The sequence below is a fragment of the Balaenoptera borealis genome, assembly GCF_965194805.1.
Source record: "Balaenoptera borealis genome assembly, chromosome: 15".
NCBI classification, from domain to species: domain Eukaryota; kingdom Metazoa; phylum Chordata; class Mammalia; order Artiodactyla; family Balaenopteridae; genus Balaenoptera; species Balaenoptera borealis.
Genome location: NC_138871.1, coordinates 33,603,354 through 33,627,721, shown reverse-complemented (window position 1 = coordinate 33,627,721; position 24,368 = coordinate 33,603,354). Strand labels below are relative to the sequence as shown.

Sequence of the window (24,368 nt, the reverse complement as noted above, 5' to 3'; positions counted from 1 at the left end):
TTCAGTAGCAATCTTAGTAGAGCTGGCCTGGAGCAGAGGTCCACCTGCTAGACAGATATTGCCCAAATTAAGAAGGCAAGTCAGGGATGATTTTCAATGCCTTTATTAAGAAATATCAAAAGTTGATTATAGTTCCATACACAGTTTTACAAAGTTCAAGTGAAGGGGAATGTAGGGAGGCCATCAGCATGCCTGTTTGGACACAACAGTCACTTGCCAAAGAGTTAACCCTGTCACTTTGGTCACCTTGTTTAACAGTGGTCCACACAAGGCTCTTTCCCACTTCCACTAGGCCACAGCACAATACCTTACATTATTTGAGTTGTAATACGTTATAAACACTTCTTAAATATTTGTCCTTTTCTTTCGTCATTATTCTTCCCTGAAATAGCCGAGCTGTTTATAGAAAGCACAACACTTGAGTCCCACTGACTGCTGTTTGCATCATATTTTCACAAAGCCTACTTTGACACAGCTGGAAAACATCCCAAGTTACATGTTACCCTTGCACACTTGGGATGGAACCCAAGCACATTGTTATTTTTTATTTAACATTTAACAAAAAAGAGGGAAGCACTCAACTTGGAAACAAAACAGCATTCAGTGGAAAAGTTAAGTGTGGGACACAGCCTGCGGATTCCACGGAGCGCCTCCAAGTGGTCACCAGCATGACCAAGAACAACTGGAGGCAGGAACACCAACACAGAATACAGAAAGGGAGTCTCTCGGGCAGGGTACATCATGATCTTTTATGTCAGGGACATTGCATCAGAGGGGAATTACACTTTCAGAATAATCAGGGCTAGTAGATAATTGGCACCCAATGGGAGACAGCAATGGAGTGGTGTGCCTTGATGAAGGCTTGTGCTGGGTTATCTAAAAGTGGATCTCTGAAGACATTGTCCAACAGCATCAGAAAGCGCCATCTTCAGAGGAAGGACTCCTTGTTCACCCACATGAGACTGCGGGTCTCATTGGGCTTGCATTCGTACTCAATGACGGAGAAGGGGCTTCCCCACTGGCAGTGATCTCGCTTGTGGTAATTGTAAAACTTGACCTGCCACACCGTCTCGAAGGTCCCAATGTCAGTGAACTGAGGGAAGAGAAACATGCCTCATCAAAACCTCATTCTGCCATGAGCAAACATAAGAGTTGATGTTCGTGAAAGAGATGTAATAGGGAAGAACAAATCTGACTCCATATTAGATCTGTTTCTTTTACTTCAACCTTTGTATTCTATTGCTTTTGCTTCGAGCTAAGAATGTTGCCTATAGCCTGCAATATACAGGACAGCCCATTCTCAAGGCTCTGACCTTTAAGAGTACAACACTTTCCCATTCATATAAAGATAAAAAGTTGCAGAACAGAGAATAACATTTGTCTTGTTGGAAGTTTACAGGAACATCGTGACCTGACCTATGTGGACAGCTGCAAGAACAAAGGATTCCTGCACCAAGAAGTTTACAACAACCAACTCCCCCCTTCACCCCCTGCCCCTCACCTTTTAGTATAAAAGAAGCCTGAATTCTGACTGTGGTAAGATGGTTCTCTAGGACATTAGTCGGCCACCTTCTCAGTCTGCTGGCTTTCCAGATAAAGTTCCCCCAATAACTTGTCTCCCGATTTACTGCCTGTCATGCAGCGAGCAGAATGACTTTAGACTTAGTAACAGATGTACTGTGTAATGAGGTGTCATCTGTGTAATCACTCCAGGCTCTTGTGGTCTGAAAGCTTAGGCCCTTACTCTAACGAACTATCTTCCTTTATTATGAGAGAGATTTTCCTGAAAAGCTGTCTGTAAACCATTTATTTCTCTATAAAATCTTATTCCCATCCCACTCATGGCATTTGTTATCATATTGCCTTTAATACAAATAACTCCCCAAATGTAGCTGTTTCCCATATTTAAGTTCTGGAAACTTCTCTTAGAATCTCAGAATTTCAGAGGTTGCCACAGAAGGGAGATTGGGAAGAGAAGAGAGGGAATGGTGTTTAATGATTGTCTTTGGTTTCTTTTTCGAAAAATAGCTGTACAAAATAACATGTGCACAACACGAAACAAAAGCTACAACTGCCCTCCCATCGTTAATTTCAATTCCAGGGAAACTATGTTATCGGAAGCATTTGCTTGTTAAAGACCCTACTTTAACTTTCAAATACTATTGAGTGTTTATAAGCTATGCCCATGTCTCAGGTTCTGATTTTACATTACCCAAAACCCTATTTGAGTACCTACTGTGTGCCTCGTACATAGAAAAATTTGTATAAGGCGTGATCCTTTGCTCTCAAGAAGTTTGCATTCTACTTCCAGAAGGTAGGCCCTGCACACACTGCACGGAATTCTATGGAGTCATGAGCACACAATTCTCATGTAGCTGAGGAGGGCACAGAATACCCTAGAGGCCATTGGGCAGGGGCTCAAGTGGCCTGTAGGGTAGCCTGACCCTGCCACTGCCTCCTGGAGCTATTTAGGGGATGTGGCAGTAAACAGCATGATGCCTGTCGTTATTTTCTCCTCTGACCCACCCGCCGTCATGGGAGGAGGCCAGGCCTGACTTAGCAGGGTTCTTAGACTTGTCAGGAGCCAGAAGACATTGTGGGGGAGGGCTGTGAGCAATGGGAGCCTTATGCTTGCGGTTGCTACAGGAGGAGGGCGATCAGGTGCTCCCCAGATAGCTTTCCAAGATGCTCTCAAGATCATATCCTGCCCCATTGCCTCATCCTGCTCATCGGACCCTAAAACAAGGTTTGGCTTGCCTTTGAGAAATCTGCTTGACCTGAAACAGTAGGTGATATACCTACAGTCCACAAATCTTCTCCCAGGTAAGAAAATGAAGGATCTCCTTTTAGAGAGTCATAGCTTAAAGACCTGTGCACATATATGCAGCTTTATTCACAAAAGCCCCAGCCTGGAATCAACCCAAATGTTTCATCATTCACCTGGTGATAGACACATTTTGGTATATCAGTAAAATGGCTTTTTACTCAACAATAGAACATAGTGATTCAGGCAGCAACAGTGATGGATCTCAAAGACATGCTGAGCAAAAGAATCTAGACCCCAAAGAATACGTGTACTATATGATTCCATTTTTATATATATATATATATATATCCATATAATTTATAGTGATAGAATATAATCTATGCTGACAGGAAACATCTGTGGTTACCCAAGTTACCTGGGGTAGGAGGAGGGAATTGATGATTGATGAAAATGTTTAAGAGGGAACTTTTTGGGGTAATGGAAACATTTTACATCTTGATTGGGGGGGTGGTTACAAGAGTATATGTATGTGTTTGTTAAAACTCATTGATCAGTATACTTAAAATGGGTACATTTATTATATGTAAACTATACAACAAAGTTGATTAAAAAATAGAACTATGGATTTTTAGTGAGCAACAAGGAAACAGGTATTCTGAATAGTGCCAATGGGAACTGAATTACACAGCCTTTTGGAAGGGTAATTTGTATCAAGTAAAGGTGTGAACATACTTGGGTCCAGTAATTTCACTTATAATTTATCTTAAGAATACCACAGGGTTTCGAGTAGTGAAAAATTGAACACTAAATTTCCATCCTTAATTAATTATGGCATATGTGTATAGTGGAATACTATGTAACAATTCTAAATGTAAATATTTAATAAAATTTTTCTAGTATTCTATATTGTCACCTGAACTAAGCAGAGTACCAACAAGACTGTCTAGTGTTAATTCCATTAAAATTACACATGTTAATGCTGATGGAATAAGTTTTATTTTCTTCCATGTACTTATTTGTACTTTAAAAATTTAATGATTGAATTTTACTTTTATAATCAGAAAAAATGTTAAGCCAAATTGTAAGTATTTACAAGTATTACCAAATAGCTAATATCCTTAATATAAAATATTATATGAATTAACTAGTAAGAACTACTAAGAACATTTGGATAAAACTGGACAGTTCATTAAAAAATTGGCTAACATCTGAAAAATATTCAAATGTAATATTATTAGTAATTAAAGAAATACATACTTTACAGAGATAGTATTCACCTATCAACTTAGCAAACATTTCCAAATACCAGAAGCAATTTAAGCATCCAACTTTAGGAAATGATTATGAAAATGGTGGAATATCTGTACTATGAATTTATATAATCACTAAACAGGAATTTAGTTTTAATAATGAGAGAAATGATTACAATGTTAACAGAAAAAATATTAAAACACTTTATATACATTATGAGTTCAAATACACACAATAAGATGTATAGAGAAAAGAAAATGAAGAAATATTAACAATAGCTCTCTAAGAAATTGTTTTTCTATCTTTTCTACTTAGATTTTCTGCAATAAATATGTTACTTTTATAATCAGAAAGAATATTTTAAGTGGTGAAATGGATCTATCACCCCTGAAAAATTAACATATATATCACTTGAACCCTAGGGATTTAATAAATTCTATTAAGGATACATATATGCTAATGAAAATATTACAACTTTGTTTACAATAGGGTACTGGTGGTAATAATAAACTGATATCTCATTTTACAAATCACCAAGATGACTTATTATTTTTGACCAGCACAGGACACTGTACATTTTAAGTGCAACTGAATTAAATTAAGTTATAAAAATATTTTACAAACACCAGCTAAACTTTTGAGGGAGCAGCTTGAAATCAGGCTAGGTAAGTGGGAAAAACAATACCTTTTCTGAAACAGATATAAATAAAAGTTGGTCACAAAAACAAACAAACAAAGATGATCACGAGCACAGGCAAAAAACAAAAACAAAAGGCCTTAAGGCACTACACTTACACCTGAATGACCTTAAAATTAATAAAGTGTCAATCTAAGAGTTCTCAGTAACACAGGAGACCAAAATAGAAGTCTGTTGACAGCAAGTCACAGCTAAAGATATGGGATGTTTAGGTGCTTCTACTTTGTTTCTCTGTTATTAATGTTGGACCCAAGGTCTTATTAAAGTAAACTTAACTGCTGCTAAATAGGCATATGTTTTCCTCTCTCCCACACCTTAGTTGTTTTAACTTCCCATTAGCCTTCTTCCTATTCTTCCTTCTAGAGTTCTATTTCCTGGGCATCTCTCTACCTAACTCAGGATTTCTTCTCTTCTGGCTAAGAACAGATGTGCTATCCAAAGCTGACATTCCTCTTGAAGAACAGAGGAAGCAACTACAAGCTCTCCATTCCCTTCCAACCCATCTGTGCCTTCCAAGGAAAATTTACCCAGGCAGGCTCCCAGGTAATGCAATTATACATGGTATAATTCTGTGCATTTAATAGCTCTCTCTTTTTTTTAATACAATTACTTTCACATATGTCATTCCACACTGGTGTTGTGACTGGTTTTAACATCTCCATTTTAAGGATGAAAGAACTAATATTCAGAGACGTTAAGTGAGTTGGCCTAGGTCTACATTGTGCAGGCAGCTAATGCTAGAAGCAGGTCAAGAAGCTAGGTTTCCTAATTCCTATCTAGAAACTATAATCAATGTACCAAATTATTTATATAAGCAAATGAGCTAAAAGGTACTGAACGGTTTTTCTTTTTTCTCCCTGAGTGAGAAGAACATCTATGAACTGTCGTGTGTAAAGTGCTTTAGGACACTACTATGGACTGAATATCTGTAGCTCCCCAAAATTCATATGTTGAAGCCTAAATCCCCAATGTGATGGTATCTGGAAGTGGGGCCTTCCAGAAGTAATTAGGGTGTGAAGATGGAGCCCTCATGAATGGGATTAGTGTCCTTATAAAAACAGACATGAGAGGGATGATCTCTCTCTTTCTCTGCTTTCCTTCATGGGAGAACACAGCAAGAAAGCAGCTGTCTGTGAATCAGAAAGAGTGTTCTCACCAGATACCAGGTCTGCTGGCACCTTGATCTTGGACTTCCAGCCTCCAGAACTGTGAAAAATAAATATTTGCTGTTTAAGCCACCCAGTCTATTTATTCTGAAACTGACACTCTACTACGTACCTGGACGTTTTATTTGCCTTAGTGTTCTTACAAGTTGCAAGGCTTGGTACACTTTTATTTCACAACCAATGTGAAAGAGAACCCATCAGCTTCCAAAGAGAGGAGACTCATTTGTTGTGCTCAGTAACAAATGAGGAATCTGAAGAACTTGTTTTAAACAATTTCCATGGTGGTCTTACAACCAGATGCCCTAGAATTCCTGGAGTACTTCTCTCTACTCACCATTCCACCCAAATCCACTGGAGACATGTGAAATTCACCAAGAATAGAGTCACTTAGAAATCCACTGACTTGGGAGCACAGAATGAGCTTATAATATTGATAGAGACATGATGTTATGTCCTTAGTAAATAATATCAGTATAAATAAGCATCTATGACTTTTACTGTGGTGTGACCTACCAATTCCTACTGGATTCCAAGCCTCTTTATTCCTGTACTGTTTGAAGTTTTAGTAGTAAATACATGTTTTCCATTTCTCTTAGCTGAATAGATAGGACTAAAAGTTCTGGGTTTTACAAGTATGCTTAACTTTATAAGAAACTGTCAAACTTTTCTAAAGTGATTTTAGAAAGGCATTTTACATCCCTACCGGCAATATGAGAGTTTCAGTTGATTTACAGACTCTCCAAAAGTTGACCTTGCCGGTCCTTTTAATTGTAGCCCGTCTAGTGGTAAGAAAAAGAAAGGCAATAAACAGCAGAAACCCATGAAACAGAAAAAGGAAAACCAGTAAAGAAAAATTGATGAAACTAAAATCTGTTTGTTTGTTTGTTTTTGAAAATGTCTTTAAAATTGATAAACCCCAGCAAAACTGAGCAGGAAAAAGAAAGCAAGTTACCAGTATTAGGAATGAAAGAGATACTATCACAATTGATCCTATATTAGGAACAATGTGGGATCCTTAGATGAGGAACAAACTTATACTAATACATTTTTTAAAATGTACAAATTCTTTGAAAGACACAAGCTATCACTAAATCTCTAACTACTTAAGAAATTGAATTTGTAGTTTAAGATCTTCCCAGAAAGAAAATTTCAGGTCCAAATGCCTTCACTGAAAAATTCATACATTTAAGGGAAAAATACCAGTTCTACATAACAGAGGAAGGAACACTTCTCAGTTCATTCTGTGAAGCCATTGTTACCCTGATACTGAAACCTCACAAAGATATTATTACGAGTAAAGGAAAATTGCAGACAAAAATTCCTCATGGTTTTATGCATAAAGTTTGCTTATAATTTTTATTTGTTTGAAATATTAGTAAATAAAATCCAGCAATACATAATAAGGATATTACACTGGGACCAAGAGAGATGTATCCTTAGAACTCAAGGATGGTTCAATATTTGAAAATCCATGTAATTCACCATATTAACAAAATAAAGGAGAAACACCATGTAATCATATTAATAGATGCAGAAAGAGCATTTGGCAATTCACCATCCATTCATAATAAAAACTCTCAGCAAACTAGGAACAGAAGGAAAGTTCTTCAATCTGATTAAGGGGCACCAATAAAAAACCTATAGCTAACATCACCCTCAATGGTAAGAGGCTGAGTCCTTTCTCTATAAGATGGAAATAAGGCACCGAGAGCAGTTCTTACTATTCTTGTACAACACTGTGTTAGCAGTCTTAAGCTAGTACCTTAAGGCAAGAGGGGAAAAAAAAAAAGGGAAGTAATACTTTCTATTCACAGATAAACAACTGTTTGCAGAAAATACTATGCAATTAATAAGTGAATTCAGCAAGCTTGCAGGATCCAAAAATCAATTTAGAAAAATTATTATATTTCAGAAATACACTAGCACTGAACAATTAGTATTACTTTTAAGTATTTGACTAATTTTGTAGGTGAAAACTGGCATTGCAATATTTGTAATTTTTTTTTTTTTACCAATAGTGAAATTAAGCTATTTTTATGTATTTACTGATCATCTGTATCTCTTCTGTGAATTGCCTCTTTATGTTTTTTGCTTATTTTTCAATTTTCCATGTCCTATGGTTCTTTTCCTTACTGGTTTCTAAGAATTCTTTATATATTAAGCTACAGATTGTGCCAAAATACTAGAAAGAGCTGACATGAGGAATACCGTTTATGTTTGGGAATGCATGTGTAAGGCCACCTTCCTGCGCAAACACAGCCTCACAACAAGCTCATGTACCTCCCTGCCTTATTCCTCTAAACTCCCCCCAGTCGCCTACTAAAGAGACTATCATGATGACACCCATGATGCAGACAGAATCTCCACTTGGGCTCTCTCCTTGGAGGGACTGAGGGGAGAATTAGTCACATTAAAATACAAGTCAGCACTGCTCTTTGAAGTGTGGGTGGAGAGCTTTTAGAGCTGGGTATCGTTAACTCCCTGTACCAGGGCCTCTGGAATCATGTGAATAGAGAGATCACTGCCACTGATCTAAGTCAGATGGCACTTGACTACTTCTTGAGTTCAGCTTCAGGGCTGCAGCACTGTCTGCATGGGCAGTGGCAAATCGAGGCAACACAGCTTAACCATCCATGTTACAAATAAGTTTTTCACCAACCATCATTGGCCTTTTAACTGAAATTGCCGTTTAAGGAAAAATTTAACTTTGTTTAAAATGCTTAACAGGAATTTTACATTTATGTAATCAAAGTTTTCCATTTTCACCTTTGGATTTCTTCCATTTCTTTAAGGTTTAGATTAATTCTTTTCATTTTGATTTTTTACAAAGTTGACTTTTTACAGATAACCCTGGGATCCATCTGAAATATCTTTTTGAAGTATGGCATCCGGAAAGAACAGCAGTGATGTTTCCCCCAAAGAGCCAATTATCCTAGCATCATTTAGCCAATGATTTATAAAAATCTGATAAACTACTCTGAGGTAACCTTAGACTCATAAGAAGTTGCTTTGGTGTACCTTTAATTCAGCTTCCCTTGCTGGATTCACCTACTTGATTAACTGCATTTACTTGGGGAATCTCAAGACTTCCTTATTACCTGTGAAAGTGGTTGTGTCTGTAATTTACAATACTCAAGCTTGACAAAAGTCATAAAATAGTGTTAAAGCATATGTAAGGCTTTCATCACTAGAATGAAATTTTCAATTAATATTATAGCGCTGACTTGATCAGGAAATCTCTAATTTCAATTAATAATAATTCTAGGACTTCCCTGGTGGCACAGTGGTTAAGAATCTGCCTGCCACAGGCAGGGGACACACGTTCGGGCCCTGGTCCGGGAAGATCCCACATGCTGCAGAGCAACTAAGCCCATGCGCCACAACTACTGAGCCTGTGCTCTAGAGCCCGCGTGCCACAACTACTGAGCCTGCACACCACAACTATTGAAGCCCACGCACCTGGAGCCCGTGCGCCACAACAAGAGAAGCCACTGCAATCAGAAGCCCGCATACCACAACGAAGACCCAATGCAGCCAAAAAATAAATAAATGAATAAAAATTTAAAAAAATAATTCTAATTTCAATTGTAATAGAATCATGTATTACAGATAAAATACAAATGCGTGGCCAATGCTCAAACCAAAAGCTGTGCGATCACTGTTGGAACAATCATTCACCTGCTTCTTCTAGAGTGGAAATTACATTTAAGAACCTAGGCTTTACTGCTGGGACTCATAAAATGCTAAATACCAGCTTAAATCTTTTGGAAAATGATGTACAGTATAAACATATAAATCAAGTTTGAATAAGAGGAAAGTTAAATCTCATAAAATCCAAAACTATGGGAAAACCAAAATAGACTGTCAACTCTATGGAAAAAATAACCATCTTCATTTTAAAAGAAGAAATCATACCAGAAAATGAAAATTTTTAATGTAATTATATTTCTACACAATGGAAAATAAAAATAAAGCAATAGTGAGAGAAATATGACAGATATGACAGATTGTTTATCTTTATTAGGAGTCTGTGATTTTTAAAAAAAATAATTTCCAACAGAAGTATTGACGAAATATGAAAGAATATACACAAGAAGAAACAAAATTAACATGTAGAAATGTTCATTCTTGTGATAGTGAAAAGTAAATTAGAAAATCTATTTTTTTAAAGTAATTCTCAATGATGTCATAATTTTAACAAAGCCAGTAGACTTCTTTATTGCTAGTAACATTGTAAAATAGTATGTACAACTTAAAAAAAAAAACAAAAAACACCAAAAAGGCCATATGTGGGAACAGCCATAAAGAGTCAGTTCTTTTGACCAAATATTTTTACTCAGATTGAGGTAACTATATGCACAAAACTTTACATTATAGCACTTTTTATGATGGGACAATCAATATATCTAATATCTGGGTAAGAGTGTAATCATTATGATATATTGTGATAGAGTCTTATATTACCCTTAAAATTATAAAAAATGAATATGTAGAAAGTTGTACAAAATATGTATTAAAAATGATTGCAACTATAGAACGTATATATGTGGAAGGTAATCTGAAAATGAGCCAAATCAAAATGTAGGGATTACTGGTGCTTTAAAAGTTTATGCACATTTCTGAATCTTGTCATGGTATCTTACAATTTTTTAAAAAAATCATGCAAAGCCCTTGAAATGCTGGGATGCATCCCCACACTTCTCTGTGTGTCTGTGCCCAACCAGAAAGGAGTCCTACATACATTTGTGGGATTTCAGTCCTATTTGGTGTGATCCTAAATGACAGTATTTGAGAATCTGACTTTCTTCAGCAAATAATTAGCACCACACCCCTAAAGGTAAGTTTGTAATTTTCACACCATGTTAGGGCTGACAGTGGTCTTAGTGTTCAGATAGTGGAATCCACCTATTTGCATTGAGCAAACAGGCCCATTGAATTAAGGTTTGCCTGGGACACAGTTAATTACAGAAGTAGATGGCATCCCAATACCTTCATAACTTCCCGTTCTAATTCTGACGTTCTAGATGTTTCCTCAGGCACCCATACCACTGATGTTTTCCTTGGTGAAGAATGTAAATTGAATAATCCAGGAACTTGCTGCTAAATTGATTGCATTTACCTGGATATTTCAATGTTTTGGTGTTGTCTGTGAGAGTGTGGTATGCCCATACTTTTTAAAACTTAAGTTTGAAATATTGGTAACTTAAAAACATCGTAGGATAATGATGAAGGCTAGCTGAAAGCTTCACCACTAGAATGAACATTTGAATTTAACATAAGAGCTGCTGACATGATCAGGAAACCTCTAATTTCAATTGTTTTCCTTAGAATCAGCCTATTACAAATAAGATACAAATGCATGGCCAATGCTCAAACCAAACGCTGTGCGATCATTGTTGGAACAATCAACTATCAATCACCTGCTTCTTCTAGAGTGGAAATTATATGGAAGAATCTAGGCTTTACTGTTGGGACTCAGGATTCATTAGTTACAGCGTAGAGATCCTTGTCACTACAACATCCTTCCAAAGCATCTAAAGGCTCTCCAAACTTTTAGCAGGTACCTGGACAGACAATCCAGACTTATGGTGAGTAAGAAAATCTTTCGTTTCATGACTCAGTCTAAATCATTCTCACATTAAAAAAATACCTTTGTTTCATTCTCGTTCAAAATAATGTAGAAGTTCTCACTTTACAGATCCAACTAAGAAGTGTTTAATTGAGTTCTTTCTAAAATAAGTTAATCTTCCTCCCTAGCGTTCTGTTTACACCTATAGCAAAAGAAGTATGACTCCACCCTTCTAAAACCAGAGGAAGTTATACCTCTGGTCCCCTCAGCCCATACTGGCTCCAGGGAGAAGGTGGGGAGGTCTGCTCTCCTGCTCTGTGAACACCTGGAAGATGGGGTACAGTCTCATCTATGGTGACCACCTCTGCACTTGACCCAGTGCTCAGTACCAGTTCAGTGAAAGAATGAACAACTTAAAGTTAGCTCATTGGCCCTTGGGCTCTCATTAAAATTCTGACAGATGGCCAATAGGCACATGAAAAGATGCTCAACATCACTATTAGAGAAACGCAAATCAAAACTACAATGAGGACCACTTCATACCAGTCAGAATAGCCATCATTAAAAAGTCTACAAATAACAAATGCTGGAGAGGGTGTGGAGAAAAGGGAACCTCTGTACACTGTTGGTGAGAATGTAAATTGGTGCAGCCACTATGGAAAACGGTATGGAGGTTCCTCAAAAAACTGAAAATAGAACTACCATATGATCCAGCAATCCCATTCCTGGGCATATACCCAGACAAAACTATAATTTGAAAAGATACATGCACCCCTATGTTCATAGCAGCACTATTTACAATAGCCAAGACATAGAAACAACCTAAATGTCCATCAACAGATGAATGGATAAAGAAGATGTGATATATATATGTATATATATACATACATACATACATACATACATACATACATACATACACACAATGGAATATTACTCAGCCATCAAAAAGAATGAAATAATGCCATTTGCAGCAACATGGATGGACCTAGAGATTATCATACTAAGTGAAATGTCAGAAAGAGAAAGACAAATACCATACGATGTCACTTATATGTGGAGTCTAAAATACTATACAAATCAACATATCTATGAACCTGCAGACTCACAGATATAGAGAACAGACTTGTGGTTGCCAAGCGGGAGGGAGAGTAGGGGAGGAAAGGAATGGGGGTTTGGGATTAGCAGAGGCAAACTATTATATATAGGATGGAAAAACAACAAGGTCGTACTGTATAGCACGGGGAACTATATTCAATATTTTGTGACAAACCATAATGGAAAAGAATATGAAAAAGAATATATATATCTATATATATGTATAACTGAGTCACTTAGCTGTACAGAAGAAATCAACACATTGTAAATCAACTATACTTCAATAGAATTTTAAAAAATAAACAAAAATAAAATCCTAATAACTTTAGTATTTGCAGTTCTGCTTCGAGTTAATATTTCCTTTCAACTCTAATTACATATGCTATTCTCGATACACTACAGTAGAAGGATACTTATTTGATTTAAAAGAGATTTATTTTGATCCACCAGCCCTTTGTTGGATGTGTGATCTTCAAATATTTTCCTAGAAGTCTAAAAATACCTTTTAAAATGTTTTTCTGTAGAAATGGATGATTTCCTCAAAAAAACAACTAAAATTGACTCAATAAAATCTTCAAAGCCCCCCAAAGGCAAACATTATGGACTAAGTTGAAAGTTAGGGATATTCCTTCCAAATACCATTATTTTGGATCCTGACTTTTATGGGGAAATTCTGTCAGACTTTCAAGTAACAGCTAAAGCCTATGCTATGTAAATTGTTTCAGAGCACAAACTATGAAAATGTGCCCAATTCATTTTATTAAGTTATTAACCCTAACACCACATCTTCAACGGTGAAGAACCTTCTAATTGTCCTTTGCCTATCTCCCCTTCCAATCTACATATTGCTACTAGACCGATTTTAACAACATGCAAATCTTGTCACATTACCAGGAACTGGAAGTCCTACATTGAAATATTTTTTAAAATGGGGAGCTGGTGGGTGAAACTTACACAGAGAATTATAAAATCTGACAAAATATAAACAAAAACTATTTGAAGGCTTTAAAAAGCAACTAGGGCTTCCCTGGTGGCGTAGTGGTTGAGAATCTGCCTACCAATGCAGGGGACACGGGTTCGAGCCCTGGTCTGGGAAGATCCCACATGCCGCGGAGCAACTAGGCCCGTGAGCCACAATTACTGAGCCTGCGCTCCGCAACAAGAGAGGCCGCGATAGTGAGAGGCCCGCGCACCGCGATGAGGAGTGGCCCCCGCTTGCCGCAACTAGAGAAAGCCCTCGCACAGAAACGAAGACAAAACACAGCCAAAAATAAATAAATAAATTAATTAATTAATTAAAAAACAAAAAAAGCAACTAAAAGCAGGACAGAAACCAGAGTTACACTTGAGAGATCTCAACTATAACAGTTAAGAATTGTCCGTGTGGCTTTTTTGCTTGAGGGTACTCCCCAATCCCCCGGCAGTTCTGGCCCAAGTAAATGGCAGCTTTATCTGTGAGAAGTGGCAGAAGACAGTGTTCAGGGCTGGCAGAGCAGCTGGAAATTTTGGGAGAAAATTCTGGAAACAAGAGAGCTACGGAAGAGGTGAGACCCAAAATCTGACTATAACTCTGCCATAATTCTTCCCTAACTGCTTGTATGGGCTGGTGGGAGGGGGCTTTTTCTGCTTGAAAAAGCAGACAAACCAGTAAAGAGTCTTTTTTTTTTTTTTTTCTTTTCCAAACAACAGAAGTTTATTGTCTCACAGTTTGAGAGGTTAGATGTCCCAGATCAAGGTGTCAGCAGGGTTGGTTTCGTCTAAGAGAAGACTTTATTCTTGAAAGAGAAAATTATGCCGAATAAGATTTGTAAGTTCACTGTTTTTTTTTTGTTTGTTTTTTGTTTTGTTTTTTTAATTGAATGCATTCCCAAACCTGAGAAGTTGGAGCCTTACTGGTTTGAAAGTGTCAAAGCAAAGGGCTCAGGGCTGGCAGAGCAGCTGGAAATTTAGAGGAACCTCAGGGTGGATGGATCCCAAAATCTTAGTGTAAACTGTCCAATTCCTTGGCTGACTGCTAAACTCCACTGGAACAAGGGAACCAGGCTAGAAAAGCAGCAACTGGAAGTTGAAAAAAATTAAGCAGAGATATCAGCTGCTGCCCTGCTGAGAAGACAGAATTTGTAGTTTGCCTCCAGCAATGTTACTGCATGCTAGAATTTAAAGAGACTAATCCTCAGAAGAATAAAAGAAACTAGAATCAATAATATATTATCTACAATGTAACAAAACAGGAAAGCATGACCCACATTCAGGAAAAAAAAGTCATTCCTACTCTAAATGGGGCCAGATACTGGATTTACCAAACAAGTATTTCAAATCAGCAATTATAAATATGTTCAAAGAAGGGGCACATGGTCTCAGTGAGCAAACAGATAGGGAATCTTGAGCGATGGAAACTGTACAAAATACAAATAAAAAACTCTAGAGCTGAAAAATACAATGACAGAAAAAATTTCAGAAAATAAGCACAAGAGTAGCCTGGGAATGGCAGAAGAAAAAAAATCACTGAGCTTGAGTATACATCAATAGAAATTATCTAATTTGAAGAACCAATTTTCTTTTCTTTTAGAAAATTGGACAGGACTGTAAAGATCTGTGGGATAATATCAAGCTGTCCAATGTGTAATTGAGGAACTACAAGAAGAATAAAGTTGAAAAGAAATTTGAAACAAAATAACAGTTAAAAATACCCAAATTTGGAAGAACACTAACTTACAGATTCAAGAAATTCAGTGAGCCCCAAGAAGAAAAGATTCAAAGAAATGCACACTTAGGTGCATATAGTCCAACTATGGAAAACCGAACTGTACAATATACAAAGAGATCATTTTACTCTGTGTGTATGTGTGTGTGTGTATAGCCTCAATTAAAATACCTTAATGCAAACAAAAGAAGGAAATAAATAATTAAGATAGGATCAGGGGACTTCCCTGATGGTCCAGTGGTTAAGACTCCAGGCTCCCAATGCAGGGGAGCTGGGTTCAATCCCTGGTCGGGGAACTAAGATCCCACATACCACAACTAAGCCCATGCACCGCAACGAAGACCCAGCACAGCCATAAATAAACAAACAAACAAACATACAAATAAAAACTAACTTTAAAAAAAAGATAGGATCAGAAATCAATGAAACAGAAAAATGGGTCAGTGGAGCATATGAAAACAAAGCTGGGTTTTTGAAAAAGCCAATAAAATTGATAAATCTCTAGCTAGACTGGTTGGTGGGGGGAAATGGCAAATTATTAATATCAAGAATGAAAGAGTGGACATCATTAGAGATCCTAAGACATAAAGGATGGTGGAGGATTATTACCAACAACTTTGTGCCAACAAATTTGACAATTTAATGAAATAAGTGAATGATATCAAAGACCAATTACAAAAATTAACTCAAGGGACTTCCCTGGTGGCACAGGGGTTAAGAATCTGCCTGCCCCCGTTTACCATTGCAACAAAAAGAATAAGATATCTAGGAATAAACCTACCTAAGGAGACAAAAGACCTGTATGCAGAAAATTATAAGACACTGATGAAAGAAATTAAAGATGATACAAATAGATGGAGAGATATACCATGTTCCTGGATTGGAAGAATCAACATTGTGAAAATGACTCTACTACCCAAAGCAATCTACAGATTCAATGCAATCCCTATCAAACTACCACTGGCATTTTTCACAGAACTAGAACAAAAAATTTCACAATTTGTATGGAAACACAAAAGACCCCGAATAGCCAAAGCAATCTTGAGAACGAAAAATGGAGCTGGGGGAATCAGGCTCCCTGACTTCAGACTATATTACAAAGCTTCAGTAATCAAGACAGTTTGGTACTGGCACAAAAACAGAAATATAGATCAATGGAACAGGATAGAAAGCCCAGAGATAAACCCACACACATATGGTCACCTTATCTTTGATAAAGGAGGCAAGCATATACAGTGGAGAAAAGACAGCCTCTTCAATAAGTGGTGCTGGGAAAATTGGACAGGTACATGTAAAAGTATGAAATTAGAACACTCCCTGACACCATGCACAAAAATAAACTCAAAATGGATTAAAGACCTAAATGTAAGGCCAGACACTATCAAACTCTTAGAGGAAAACATAGGCAGAACACTCTATGACATACATCACAGCAAGATTCTTTTTGACCCAGCTCCCAGAGAAATGGAAATAAGAACACAAATAAACAAATGGGACCTAATGAAACTTAAAAGCTTTTGCACAGCAAAGGAAACCATAAACAAGACCAAAAGACAACCCTTAGAATGGGAGAAAATATTTGCAAATGAAGCAACTGACAAAGGATTAATCTCCAAGATTTACAAGCAGCTCATGCAGCTCAATAACAAAAAAACGAACAACCCAATCCAAAAATGGGCAGAAGACCTAAATAGACATTTCTCCAAAGAAGATATACAGATGGCCTACAGACACATGAAAGAATGCTCAACATCATTAATCATTAGAGAAATGCAAATCAAAACTACAATGAGATATCATCTCACACCGGTCAGAATGGCCATCATCAAAAAATCTAGAAACAATAAATGCTGGAGAGGGTGTGGAGGAAAGGGAACACTCTTGCACTGTTGGTGGGAATGTAAATTGATACAGCCACTATGGAGAACAGTATGGAGGTTCCTTAAAAAACTAAAAATAGAACTACCATACGACCCAGCAATCCCACTACTGGGCATATACCCTGAGAAAACCATAGGTCAAAAAGTGTCATGTACCACAATGTTCATTGCAGCTCTATTTACAATAGCCAGGACATGGAAGCAACCTAAATGTCCATCGACAGATGAATGGATAAAGAAGATGTGGCACATATATACAATGGAATATTACTCAGCCGTAAAAAGAAATGAAATGGAGGTATTTGTAATGAGGTGGATGGAGTTAGAGTCTGTCATACAGAGTGAAGTAAGTCAGAAAGAGAAAAACAAATACAGTATGCTAACACATATATATGGAATCTAAGGAAAAAAAAAAAAAAAAAAAAAAAAAAAAAGGCCATGAAGAACCTAGTGGCAAGACGGGAATAAAGACACAGACCTACTAGAGAATGGACTTGAGGATATGGGGAGGGGGTGGGGTGAGATGTGACAGGGTAAGAGAGTGTCATGGACATATATACACTACCAAATGTAAAATAGATAGCTAGTGGGAAGCAGCCGCATAGCACAGGGAGATCAGCTCGGTGCTTTGTGACCACCTAGAGGGGTGGGATGGGGAGGGTGGGAGGGAGGGAGATGCAAGAGGGAAGAGAAATGGGAACATATTGTATATGTATAACTGATTCACTTTGTTATAAAGCAGAAGCTAACACACTATTGTAAGGCAATTATACTTCAATAAAGATGTTTAAAAAAAAAAAATAAAAAAAATAAAGAACTGTCCTTTAGTCTGAAATCACAAAAAAAAAAAAAAAAAAAAAAAAAGAATCTGCCTGCCAACGCAGGGGACACGGGTTCGAGCCCTGGTCTGGGAAGATCCCACATGCCGCGGAGCAACTAAACCCGTGCGCCACAACTACTGAGCTTGCACTCTAGAGCCCACGAGCCACAACTACTGAGCCTGCGTGCCACAACTACTGAAGCCCTCACGCCTAGAGCCCGTGCTCTGCAACAAGAGAAGCCGCCGCTATGAGAAGCCTGTGCACCACAACGAAGAGTAGCCCCCGCTCGCTGCAACTGAGAAAGCCCGCATGCAGCAATGAAGACCCAACGCAGCCAAAAATAAATAAATAAATTTATTAAAAAAATTAACTCAAGAAATAAAACCTGAATAGCCCAATATCAATTAAGGAAATTGAATTTGTAACTAAAAACCTTTAGACAAAGTGAAATTCATGCCTTTATTGGTGAATTCTATCCAACATTAAAAAAGAATAATATTAATTCTATACAAACTCTTCCAGAAAACAGTAGAGTGAACAACTTTCCAAATAATTTTATGCAGCTAGTATTATTACTCTGATACCAAAAACTAGACAATGACAAGAAAAGAAAACCATAGACCAATATTCCTCAGGAACACAGATATAAAATCCTCAATAAAATGTTAATGAGGGACTTCCCTGGTGGTCCAGTGGTTAAGAATCTGCCTTCCAATGCAGGGGACGTGGGTTTGATCTCTGGTCGGGGAACTAAGATACCACATGCCATGGGGCAACTAAGCCTGTGCGCCACAACTACAGAGCCCAGCCTCAACGAAGAGCCCACATGCCACAACTAAGACCCGATGAAGCCAAAAATAAATAAATAAATAAATATTAAAAAAAAAAAAGAAAAAAAGTATCATACATAGAAAAGCTTAGGGATTCTACAAAAGAAAATCCCAAACAACTATTAGGACTAATAAGGGAAATTAGCAAGGCCTCAGGATTCTAGATGAATATAGAAAAAAATCAATTTTATTTCTATATACTAGTAATAACCACCATTTATAGTACCATTTAAATATGAAATACTTAATGATAAATTTAACAAAGTACGTATAAAATCTGTACAGGGAACACTGTAATACATTATAGAGAGAAATTAAAGAAAACCTAAATAGGCAGATATATACATATATCAGAAGGCTCAGTAGTAAAGTGTCAAATCTTTCCAAACTGGCATATAGATTTAATGCAAACCCAATTAATACCCCAATTTTTGGAGAAATTGACAAGCTCATTCTAAAATCTGTATAACAATGCAAAGGGCCTAGAAGAGTCAAAATAACTTTGAGTAAACAAAGCTGGAAGATTTAGGCTATCTGATTTAAAGACTACATTATAGACCATGAAACAAAATTGTTTTGGCTCTTCTAGGTCTTTTGCATTTCCAAATTTAAAAGACTGATATATAATTAAGTATGTAAAGTAACTGGAATTCTCATACATTGCTGGTTGAAATATGAAATGGTACAGCAGTCTGGATATTTCTTATATGGTGAAACATGTACTTACCATGTGACTCATCAAATCTCCTCTTAAGGTATTTACTCAACAGAAATGAAAACACCTTCTCTCTAAGACTCATACTCAAATATTCATAGCAACTTTATTCATAACCTCAAAAGCTGAAAACACCCCAGCTGTTCATTTATTGGTGAAGGGACAAATAAACTCTAGTATATCCTTCCCATGGAATACTACTCAGTGATAAAAGGAACCAACTATTTATGTGACAACATTATGCTACAACGACGTTATACAAGAACATTATGCTAAGTGAAAGAAGTCAGGCACAATGCTACGATTCTATTTACATGAAATTCTAGAACTGTTAAAACTAAGTTATTGAGACAAAAAGGTCAGAGAGGGCTAAGCCTGGGGGCATCGATTACAGATGGGCATGGAGGAATTTTTTGGGATGACAGGAATGTTCTATATTTTTGTTGGGGTGGTGATTATACAGTAGTTAAAATCTATGTAACTGAATACTTTAAATTGGTGTATTAATGTATTTACATACAATTTGTATGTAAATTGCTTATCAAAGTTGACTTACAAACCTTCAATGAATTCCCACAGGCATTAAGATAAATTCGATAAGGAAAGAAGGTCCTGTAACATCGAACCCCTACTTTCCTCTCCGGCTTAATCTTTATTTTATTTTTTTAATTTTTAAAATTTTTATTGGAGTATAGTTGATTTACAATGTTGTGTTAACTCCATCTTAATCTTGAGTCAGTCTCTGCCTCACGGTCTGCTCCAGCTATATAGGGTTTCTACTCATTCCTTGAAACACATCCTGCTCTGCCCCAGCTCTTGATCTTTGTACCTCCGTTTTCCTCAAGTGCTCCCTCTTCCCTCAACTCTTACATATCTTTAGTTCTTTCTCAAGAAAGCCATCCCCTAAAATCTTGAGCTAGACTAAGACCCCTGGTATATATCCCAAAGGTACCACTACTTTTTCAGTACATTTTGTATAATAACAATTATCTACTTTATTATTGATAATCATGTATAAAGTATGTTTTCCTCCTCTAGATAAGAAGCCCCATGAAGCCAGGGATATCTATTTTGTTCACCACTCTTCTCCCAGTGCCTGATATATATAGGAAATCCTTATATATTTGCTGATAACTCAACCAAACAAACAAACAAAAAATTTAAAACCCTAAATGAAATATTAGCATATTGAATGTAGTAATATATTACAAATAATAAATGACATTAAGTAGGGTTTATTTTAAGAAATAAAGGGAAGTTTAGTATTTCAAAGTATATTTTATATTTATTCCATTAATATATCAAAGGAGAAAAACTCTCTCCGTAGATGGGAAAAGGAATTAGATGAAATTCAACACACCTCCCAATTAAAAAAAAATACCTCTTAGTGAACTGGAAACAGGATGCTTTAACATAATAAATATTTGAAACTAACATTGTATCTAACAGTGAAACCCTGGAGACAAGGATTACCCCTATTAGTAGGCAACATTATTCTAGAAACATTAGCCAATGCAGGAAGGCCAGAAAAAAAAAAAATCAAAAAATGACACAATTATATGTAGATTATGACTGTCTACCTGAAAAATCCAAGATCGTCGAATGAAGAATTTTAGTAAGCAAGTTCAGTAAGGTGGCCAATTACAAAATACACAAACACATACTGTAAAAGCAATGTATTTAAAACAATGCAGCTTTGGCATAAGTGTAGACAGATCAATGGAACAGATTACAAAAATGTAGGGAGAGACTTAAATTTTTGCCACATAAGAAATTACTATGAAACTGGTCACTGGAGAAGCATGGATCATTTAATTAATTGTACTTGGACATTATGAACAAATATATTCGAATATGAAACCATGAATTGAAATAATGTTTCATATTTTCTTTTCCATGGTTTCCACTTGCCTTGGCACCACACTCCAACAATCCCAAGTAGGCCTTACCGGCATGGTGATCTGGATGGGCTGCCGTTCTCCACTCTTGGTTGGGGCCACACCTTCTGTGTCATATGTTCCTGTATATACGATTCTGTCCCCATCAGGCTCCTTAGACTTCAGTTCCAGCGGGACAAGCACACCACCAATGGAAATGTTCCTGCAATGGACTTGAGTTGACCACATATGGTAGGAATTAGCTTAGGCACCCTGCCCTGGTCTGGACCACAACTCTAGGCAGAAACCCCATAGGGTGTGGCTAACAGAGACACTGTGGTGTGGCAGAAAGTTCTGAGAGTCTAGGGGGCTTGACTTCCCCAGCTAATCAGTCATGTGACCCTAGATCAGCTACTTAATCTCTCTGGATTGACATTAGTATTCTCATCCAAAGTACTTGCACAAGGCTGAGTTAGACTCTGTCAATGGTCTTCCTCGCTAGTTTCTCATCTGTGGAGCTATTAAAAACCTACCTATACCCACCCCATCTCAAACCCCAGAGAATAGAATTCAGTTGGTCTGGGGTGTGGTTTGGGCACTAGAAAATTTATTTTAAGGTTGCATACGTGATTCTAATGCACAGGTAGGATTGAGAACCACTGAACTAGTTCTCTAATGGTTTTTTCTTCTGTTCCAACAATCAGGGGGTCCCATAGTTTGGGGTACTCTTCCTCAAGCCAGCCACACACCAAAAACTCTCACTGGCATCATTTCTTCACGTTAGGGTAATGGTTCTCAAAGTGTCATCCCCGTACCAGCAGTATCAGTATCACCTGCCAACCTATCAGAAAGCAAATTCTTAAGCTCCACTCTAGATGTAGTAAACTAGAGCTTACTACATCTAGGCTGGGGCTCAGCCATATGTGTTTTAACGAGCCCTCCAGGTGATTCCGATGTAGACTCAGGTTTGAGAATCACTGGGTCAGGGCACTGAAAAACTTTGATAAAATTAAAGTGTAACAAAAAAATAGTTTTATCGTTAACTCAAATTTGTTTTTAGATTAACTTGAAAAATAGAGAAGTATCCTGAAGGAAATAGAACAGATAACTTGGTAGAAGGGGTTGCCGGGAAAGAAGGGAAAGAAAAAGTCTGGATTATCACCAGATGCACAGAACACTGCAGAATGTGAGGATAATGGGTGCTTGGAGCTGTCAGTGATGAGGACAAGGAAATGGACCAAGAGCATCAGACACAACTCAGGTTTGATTCTAGGTCGTCCAGTTGGAGCCTGGCACCTAGAAGGCCAATACAAGCTTGTTGAATTAACAACTACTGGAGGACACTTAAGCTATAAAAGGTGTCAGGTGGATTCAAAGCCCTCTCCACCCCACCTCCCAAGCTCAGCAAATGGTAGATACAGTACAGGATGGTTTATTTCCTCTTTCCACACTAGACTTCACACCATGCTTAACGTGGAAGCTGAGAGGTAAAGGATTCCAGCCCTTGATACTTCCCCATAAGCTACCCCTCCTACACCGACTTTCCAGCCAGAGCCTACTGGATGCATCAACCTCTGGTAGCAGAGAAGAGATAAACCCTGCCACGAATAAATAAGTATAAAAAAACCCACCCTTTTGTTGTAAGGATGTTGCTGATCACCAGGCTGAACAGACAATTCGGGAGAAAAAGAAAAACACCAGGCAGGGAAAACCGGGAAACTAGGCCTAAGCAGAGGAGGCTGCCTTCCGTCTTGCTCTTCCAGCCCCGGGGTCCCAGGCTCATAAGGGTTGATGGAGGAGTCGGGAGCATCCCTCATGAGGGGAGCCCCAATAATCACCCGCCCCCGACTTTACACCTCATTCCTCAGCCTTTCTCCTTCCTTCAGCCTCACAGAACGGGGCAGAGGAGGACCGGGGCTGCGGTAAGTGAACCCCGCGGCGAGCTTCTCCCCTCTGCCCCACCACGGCCGCCTGCGGGTCCGCGCCGATGGCTGCACAGAAGGGATGAAAATTTTACAAGGAAAGAAAAAGCCCCTAAACCCCTGGCTTCCTGTCGCTGTTTTAAACATCCCACCCCGCGAGGCGTGGAGGGAAACGAGAACAGCGGAGAGAGTAGCGTTAAGGCAGAGGAGGGGACCTAGGGTGCAGGGAGCTGACCTCATACCCGCCCCCCCCCCCACCCGCCAACCTCCTGGGCACGCTGGGCGCGGTGCGAGGCAAGAGGTGCCCAGGAGAGGCTCCGGCTGTCCCGGGGGGCCTCGGTCCACCCCGCGTACCCCAAGTGGGGCCGGTCAGCCGCTGCGCGCGCCCGCACTCACTCGACCTGCAGCGTGGTGGGCTTAACCTTCACCTCCACCTTGTAGGAGGAGCCCGTGAGCAGTTTGATGGTGCGGTTCTGGCCGAAGCGCTGCCCGTCCACCTTGTAGAAGACCGGGCCGTCGTTAGGCTGGATGCGCAGCGCGATGGAGAGGCGCACGAGGCCCGGCAGGTCCCCCATGTCTGCGCGCGGGCGGGCGGGCGCGGCGGCTCCGGGGGGCGGAGGACTGCGCTGGCTGCGACCCGGCGGCTGGAGCGCGGTGGGCGGAGAGGAAGCGCGCGGAGGGAGAGGGAGGTGGTGGAGAGAGGCTGCGGCTAGCAGCCAGAGCCGTTGCGGCCGTCAGCCCCGGCTTCCGAGAAGCAGCTCCCGAGGCGGTGACCCCCCGCCCCCCTCGGCGAGGAAGCGGGCCCCAGGAACAGCTCCGAGGTCCCGAGCTCCACCATCCCCCGCTCCCCGTGCCTCGCCCTCCGCGCGCCAGGGGGCTCGCTCCGGCCCGCAGGCCGCGGGCTGCTCAGCGCAGCTGGGTGGGAGAGAGTTAATCCTGTTTACGCACTACAATCCCCTCCAGCTGGGGAAGAGGACATTTTGACTCCTCCTAGAGCGGCGCGGGGCGGGCGGAGGAGAGGATTGGGAGGGAGGGGGTAGGTCCTGGGTTTAAGTGGCACGACACCAAAGG

General features: G+C 38.9%; 1 protein-coding gene and 1 long non-coding RNA gene across 4 annotated transcripts; one reads left to right on the top strand and one right to left on the bottom strand.

Annotated features, from left to right (window-relative positions):
- Positions 1–87: 87 nt before the first annotated feature.
- Positions 88–24,288, bottom strand: CNRIP1 (cannabinoid receptor interacting protein 1). Of its 2 annotated transcripts, XM_082356431.1 has the most exons (5): positions 24,157–24,288; positions 23,694–24,006; positions 21,448–21,598; positions 5,872–5,921; positions 88–1,093 (listed from the first exon to the last, which is right to left on the bottom strand). In XM_082356431.1, the coding sequence occupies exons 2-5, from the start codon at positions 23,870–23,872 to the stop codon at positions 949–951; spliced, it is 525 nt and encodes a 174-aa protein (XP_082212557.1). In that variant the 5' UTR covers positions 23,873–24,006; positions 24,157–24,288; the 3' UTR covers positions 88–948. The 2 variants fall into 2 exon arrangements, with proteins under 2 accessions (XP_082212557.1, XP_082212558.1); XM_082356432.1 differs by lacking the exons at positions 5,872–5,921; positions 24,157–24,288 and having other exon boundaries at positions 23,694–24,086.
- Positions 1,100–9,138, top strand: LOC309611675. Of its 2 annotated transcripts, none has more exons than XR_014234656.1 (3): positions 1,100–2,823; positions 5,079–5,258; positions 8,726–9,138. It is a non-coding gene; the product is annotated as an uncharacterized lncRNA (long non-coding RNA). The 2 variants fall into 2 exon arrangements; XR_014234657.1 differs by having other exon boundaries at positions 8,712–9,138.
- Positions 24,289–24,368: the final 80 nt, after the last annotated feature.

Coding starts and splice junctions, on each gene's coding strand:
- CNRIP1 (XM_082356431.1), bottom strand. CDS start 23,872: ATGGGGGACCTGCCGGGCCTCGTGCGCCTCTCCATCGCGCTGCGCATC. Junction 21,599..23,693: donor CCCACCACGCTGCAGGTCGA/GTGAGTGCGGGC, acceptor AGTCCATTGCAG/GAACATTTCCATTGGTGGTG. Junction 1,094..5,871: donor GCCAGCAGACCTGGTATCTG/GTGAGAACACTC, acceptor CTCTTCCCTCAG/TTCACTGACATTGGGACCTT.